General features: G+C 32.6%; 1 protein-coding gene across 1 annotated transcript; it reads right to left on the bottom strand.

Moving 5' to 3' along the window:
• Window positions 1-4,988: 4,988 nt before the first annotated feature.
• Window positions 4,989-7,184, bottom strand: LOC126730133 (pentatricopeptide repeat-containing protein At4g11690). Its single transcript, XM_050434953.1, has one exon. It carries the CDS (start codon window positions 7,173-7,175, stop codon window positions 5,487-5,489), a length of 1,689 nt encoding a protein of 562 aa, XP_050290910.1. The 5' UTR covers window positions 7,176-7,184; the 3' UTR covers window positions 4,989-5,486.
• Window positions 7,185-7,453: the final 269 nt, after the last annotated feature.

The raw sequence follows: 7,453 nt of genomic DNA on the forward strand, positions 1-7,453 counted from the left end.
GGTTTTTTTTTTTAGTACTTCTCAAAAAAAAAAAAAAAAAAGCAGCTTTTAGTAACTCTGCTCTACATTTTAGATTTTAATTTCTACCAGAATACGTTTTGCTTAGAAAAAGTGTTTTGTATGGTGCTGAATTTATTAATAGTTATGTTTTTTTTTTAATTACTAATATTTTATGTTATTAGACCATGCAAATATTTCATTGAATCATATACATACTACAATAAAATAATAGTTGGCTTTATTTATTCTTTACATAATATATCTTAAATTAAATTCTATTACTCCTAGTTTACTTTAACTACAATTTTACAAATTTAATTTACCTTCAGTACTTTTTTATTTAGATATGTTCTTTGTTTTAAATTTATAATAATAAGTGGTGGTAAATTTTAATTTTCACATTTTATTTTATTAGTAGATGATGTGATAGTCTCTTATTAAAATAAAATAAGATTCAAGTTAAAAAAGTGAGATAGGTTCAAGTTACACCTGGTGTAACTTCACAAGAGTTACACCCTTTTTAGACCGTAGATTTTTATTAGATCTAACGGTGATAAATCACTACTTCTCATGCCATTAATTAGAGTCATTAATGCTAGATTTTAGATTTTAGAGGATATCCTAGTATTAATGATTGTCTCTCAAATTTTTTCATTTCTTTCCTCTTGTGTTCTTCTTCTTTTCTTTCTTTTGTTTTCTTTTTTCTTTTTTCTTTTTTGTTTTCAGATAAACACACCTGTGAACCTGGATATTTTCATCAATATCTGGGTTTCTACAAAATAAAACACTATCTTAGGATCAGATTTATCATTCTCTCGAAAATTAAAGGATCAATGCTTATCCTCAATTTATATTAAACACAAACAAAGATTACTAAAATTAAAGAATCAGAATTTACTTTTGTGCCTGTAAGTGCCAAAATTAATTACTAAAATAAAACAATTCATGCCTCTTCCAAACTCCATGATTTCATATTCCTAAATATAAAAATTAGTCATATATCAAATAACTTGATTCATTAAACAAATTCACCAACACTGTTATAAAAAGAGAGTTTCATTAAGAGGTGACCATGAATTTCTGACGAAATTTATGTAAACCCATCACGTCTTGTAGAACAACACACACATATATAGAAGTTCAAGATTCAACGTTGATGGCTATGCCCACAAATAATAATAGTGTTTTTATTTAACCAAGTTGAGGAAAACATAAAGAAAACATAATCGGATAAGAAGCACAATGGACTTATTTGGCATCCTACGAAAGACATAACTTGTAATAGTCAAGTGGTATATTATAAAATAATAAGGTCATGCTAAAGAAGGTCTGCAACTCAGAAAGTTAGGAATAGCGCTTGTGCAAGGTTAGAGATAAATTAATTAGAGAGAGAGAGAGAAACAGAAAATAGAAAAAAAATAGTAATATAATATTCCCTACCATTAATTTGGTTAGTCAGTGTGACAAGTAATAAATGTTTAATAATGACATAGATAGTTGACCTCTTTTAACCTTTAGATCTAATAGAAATCTACGGTCTAAAAAGGGTATAATTCTTGTGAAGTTACACCAGGTGTAACTTGAACTCATCTCTAAAAAAGTAATGAAGATAAACTAAATCCCAATTTTACTACCAACGGTTTCAAGGAATTTCCTTAAAAGAAAAAGGTTGTAACTATAATTTAAAATAAATTTAGTGCCCATTTTAATTGTTTTGATTGTATATCATTATTTTACGTTTTACTATAATTACATTTACACATTACACTTTATTTGCACAAAGTGGCTTAATATATATGTATATATCACACATACTAAAATTAATGAATTTTTGTTATGTAAGTCATTAATTCCTAACACGGGAAAGGCCCACAACAGCACACCATCAACAAATACCCAAAGACAACTAATTCACAAGGCCAACCAAATGGCTAGAAAGCACCGGCGTGACCCTTCTTTGCCTCCTCTTCCTCCCCCATGCCCATGTGCAATCAATAGCTCTTCAACCAATACCTTGCTCTTTATACCATCATTATGCTAGGAGTATATAGCATTTAAGGGATTATGTTTTGTTCAAACGAGAAACGTTTTCTTACGTTTGGTATAGTGGAAAATGCAAGTCAATAAAAGGAAGGGCAAGACTTAGGTTCTGTTCTTTAGGTTCTCCTTTTATGATTTTGTCATGTGAATTTTTTCTCATAAAATGGAAGTGTATTTTTTAATAAAGTAATCACATGGTTGAATCTTAATAAGAGAACTTAAAGAACAACACCTAAAGTACTGTACTGAAGTTTTGTCCCAAAAGGAAAAGGAAAAAAAAAAAAACGTTTTCCATTTTTTTTTTTGGAGTAAAATAGTAATATTAGTGTTTTAAACTGGGTTTATAATACATTACATAATCAGAGTACAACCGCAAAAAAGCCTAACCTTTATAGTTATAAACTGAGATTATAATATTTTTTCACTTTTTAAGAGTGAAAAAAATATTTTTCATAACATCATATACTCAATAAATCACCATAAATAAGCTCCATAGTCCATACTATTAAAAAAAAGAAAAAAAAAAGAAAAAAAAAAAGAAGAAGAAATAAACACAAACACACACTTTCAATGGAAGCCTGTCCATATTTTTCACTCAATAGATCAACCATTGACTACTCGTTGACTTTTTTCCAAACGACAATCAATTATATTTTCACTTAATTTATTTTGCATAAATTTTGAATTTGGGATCTATTTTCCCTATGTTGTGATGCCCAAATTAATTGGATATTGATTGAACGTATTGTGTGGAAATGTGCTAAGTCCACATCGAACATATACTGTATTGATATGAGCTTTATTAACAACTATAAGAATTTAAGAAGAGCAATGCTAGTACCGAATCATTTTACACAACTTTTGCCACGACTTGTCATGTAGCAAGTTGTAGGTTGTGAAGAAAAAATAATGGGTTCACATCTTTACCACTCATAACTCGCCACTTAACAAATTGTGTAAAATATTGTGATACTAGCATTACTCATTTAAGAAACCTCAATTTTGACTAAAATTACATTAAAGCCAACTCAATAATCCCATGTGGGCTCAACGACACTGCTCTATTAAGTGGACCCTAATGAAGATGTTAGAGATATGAATAGGAGAGATTGTGATGCACTAAATTGGTTGAATATTGATTATGTGTTAGTCCCATATTGGACATATAGTGAGTTGATCTAGACATTATTAACAATTATAACAAGTCTCAATTGTCATTTTGGAGTATAGCATAGATGTGGCTAGAACTTTTTATTGGAGGATATGATTGTGTGTGGTAGTCCCTAATCATTAATTTGTAAAAATCATATGTGGCACATTATTATTGGAGGGTGTAATTTTATGCCACATCCTTAATGAATTTAAAATCTAATTCTTTCTTTAAAAAAAAAAAACCTTCTTTAATTTAAACATCCAAATAAAAGAAATTAAAATATCATCATCCATTCTATTCTTTCCATTCCTTTTTATTTCATCATTTTCTTTTCATACTTCGTTTTATCAACTATCAGGTATCAAACACCCTGTTAATGTGTTTTTCCCTCCTTGAAAATATACACTGGCTAAAGCATAAAAAATAAAATGGCGATAACACATATAGTAACCTCATGCCATCCTGGTCTGTTTCTTTCGTTTTCATTATATATTAGTAGATTATTAGATTAGGTTAGCAATATTTATATTATGAATAAAAAATGGGGAAAATGGACAATCAAAAGAGTTTCTTCAACCGGTTCTTAAAAAAAAAAAAAAGAGTTTCTTCAACTTGGAATCAAAAGAGTTTCAACTTGTGCGGTTGACAATCAAGCTAGACTGTAGTTTCTTCAACTTGGAATCAAAAGAGTCTAATTTACATTAATTTATGCTGATCTCATTTAGTTGATTTGAATCAACTTCCCCTAGTTATACTCAAATGGAGAAGATAGGCAAGCAGTCTCATAATAGTATATTTATTAGAATGTTATTACATTAACGGATATGTAGTGGAAAATTTATTTACTTGACACACAGTGAAACGAAGGATCTAATACTTTCCTGGACAGCTTACATAAAAGATGCATACAGAGAACATTTCAACATACAAAAGACTCTTTCTGAAAGAAGGATCCAAACCTTTATTTTGACTCTTAATTTCCACTAAAGATGAGAAGAAGAGGACACTCTTTAAGAATTTTAATGAAATTACAACCATAATTAACAAAAATAGAAAAAAGTTCTGTAACTTCTCACAGTTTAGCAAAAGAGTACTTCAAGGCTTATTGAGTTACCTGTAAGAAGATAGGAATGAGTTTCAACTAAGGCAATTGCAGGCATACTGAAGATTGCTTGGCAATGCAGCCTTTGAGGTAAACCATATGTGGTGCACACAAAAGGCAAACATCATAAAATCCTCGGCAATACCAGTCATCCAATTTCAAAAGTAAGGCAAGAACCAACCAAATTATGAAAGGTACAGACAAGTATATATATATATATATATATATTAAAGGGCCTTTGAACCAGAAAGAGAATGACACTGATGGGGAATCCCTAATCCATATAATTTAATTGTGAAATGGGCAATGAGTTTACAGGGCCACGATTGTTCTGTCCTACGTTGTCAAATAGTGAGATCATGCTGCATATATGCTATGAAGTTAGTTATACACTGTATAAAGACAACAATCAAAGCAAAAATACGTAATAAAAAAGGAAATTACATAAATATTACAATGACCAAGCATATGCGCTTCAGTATTCGAACCAGGCATGCAAAGACAAGCAGAGCCATTCTTTACAGTTAGAAGCTACCTGAGCATGCAATGATATCAATTTAATAACTAGTCCAACTTGCTTTTGCAGCAATAAACAATCACCATCAGAGGTAACTTCTATGTATAATAACAATTGTATAGCTATTTGTAAGCAAATGGGATACCTTTGTACCATGTACAATCCACTCCAGCTACTATTAGAAAAGTTACAAATTGCATAACATCCATTAGAAAACAATGAGATCAATTATCTTCATTTCTTTTAACCATATTGCATTTCCTCAATTTCATGATTTTTCTAAATACAACCAGGGGTCTGATCAAAGGGTGGACTAGGTATATCAAATGACAAATACAAGTAAAATACATTCACATAATTAATTTACCAAATAAACTTTGAGGAAATCCTTTCTATTGGATTCAAATATAAGAATTGAGATTTTCATGTTGTTTATTCAACAGCAGACCTCTAAGAAGTACTAGGTTATAGTAAGGTAAGTTCCACAAGCTATAGATTATTATTGTAGTGCATAATCAAGTGAAGAAGAGATAAGAGGCTTACACTGAATTATGGCAATTTAACCTCTTTGCAACAGTGGTCAGTTTGGGCTAAAACAGCATCTTCATATCTTTGTCTTCACATTTCACATTTCCTTCAATATCCATGTCAGAATGAGTGCCTGAAGACTTGAATCATGTATCATTCTTGGCTTTAGAAATCATATTGTAGATAGAAATCGATGGTTTTACACCCGACTCTATCATCGCTTTAAGTAGGACTTCAGCCTCAGTCCACTTCCCATCCTTGCAAAGAACTCCAATAGTTGAACTGTAGGTTGCCACGTTTGGAATTAGTCTACTCTCACCCATTTCTTTGAGCAACCCTAGTGCCCTGTAAGAGCTACCCTCCTTGCAGTAACCAAGAATCAACGTATTATATATCACGTCATTTGGCTCTAAATGCTTCTCTCTCATTGATTTAAACAGCTTTGAGGCTTCCTTCATATTACCTTTCATGCATAACCCATGTATTAAGACACCGTATGTATAAACATCTGGAACCAAACCCGCCTTCTCCATGGAAAAGTATATCTGAAATGCTTTTTCCATGTTATCTGACCGAACAATGGCATCAATTAAAATAGTATATGTCACTTTAGAAGGGGAAATTCCTCTCTCCTCCATCTCCCTAACCAAGTCAGCAGCTTGGACAAAATTTCCAGCTCTACAGAAACCTGCAATTAGAACATTGTATGTCACCAGTGTTGGAGATTGACCAAATGACTTCAAGTGATCAAATAAACTTGAAGCTTTGTCCAACTTTCCAACCTTACAAAACCCATCTATCAGCATGTTACATGTAATTACATTTGGACTAATACCAACGCTTTTCATTTGATCCACCAACTTCTCAGCCTCCCAAACCCTCCTCTCTCGACACAACCCACCAATCAACGTGTTGTATGTAACAATATTACAAACCACCCCTCTTTCACGCATTTCATCAAACAGTTCAAAAGCTTCACTTGTTCTTCCACCACTACAATATTCATTAATCAAACAATTGTAAGTATATAAATTAGGAAACACCCCATTGTGCTTCATTTCCTCATACAGCTCAAACCCATCCTTCTTTAGCCCTTTCTTGAAAAACCCATTGATCAACACCGTGTAAGTGTATTGATTAGCAACCAAACCAAGCTCTCCCATTTTACAAAACAACTCCTTGGCCCGCTCAATATCTCCATTCTTACAATACCCATCAATCAAAGTAGTGTATATGACAACATTTGGAGACCAACCCATCTCCTCCAACAGAACCAAAAGCTCAAACCCTCTATCCAAATCACCAGCCTCACAACAACCCTTTATCATAATCCCAAAACTATATACATCCACTTCAACCTTACCCTTTGTTTCATTGAAAAGGCACCAAGCTTTCTCAAAACAATTTGAGTTGATAAGAAAACCCAAAAGATTATTTAAAGTGTTTGGTCCAGGCACGAGACCTTTATCAATCATCTGAGTGAAATAGAAGAGTGCTTGCTCTGTTAATTGACATTGGACATGGGCATTGATGATTGCTTCGTAAAGATGAACATGGGTTGAATCCAAACTCAGATTGGTTTGTGTCAAATAGTGGAGAAGAGAAGAGGAAGTGAAGGTAGGAGAGGAGATTCGACCAGAGAGTATTTGTTGAATGAGAGACTGAACGTGTGGTAGCATTTTGGAAGAGAGAAGGTGGTGTATGATGAAGGACAAGGATTGGTGGCTATGTTGGAGGCCTTGGACTGTTGAGGAGATGAAGAGTGAGAGAGCTTTCAATGGCGGGCTTTTCACCATTTTTGGGATGAGGACCAGAGCGTGGCGCCTTTGTGACATATTTTTTGTTGTTGCTCGCGGCGTTTGCTGTTACGTTAGGCTTTCAGGCTTTGTGGGTTTCCCCGTGTGTAGAAACCGACCCGACCCATTCCACATTGGTCGGGTTGGGTTGAGTAAGTGAGCTGTGATTTCTTTTTTATTTTATTTTATTTATAACAAATAGAAACTTCATTAATTAGAAAAAGTCATAGATACATTATGGATAAGAGCTTGTTTAATAAAACAAGGACTCTTTTCATTCCAAGCACAATAATCAATAATGCTTAAAGCATGTTTAG

Source organism: Quercus robur, chromosome 1 (assembly GCF_932294415.1).
Source record: "Quercus robur chromosome 1, dhQueRobu3.1, whole genome shotgun sequence".
NCBI classification, from domain to species: Eukaryota; Viridiplantae; Streptophyta; class Magnoliopsida; order Fagales; family Fagaceae; genus Quercus; species Quercus robur.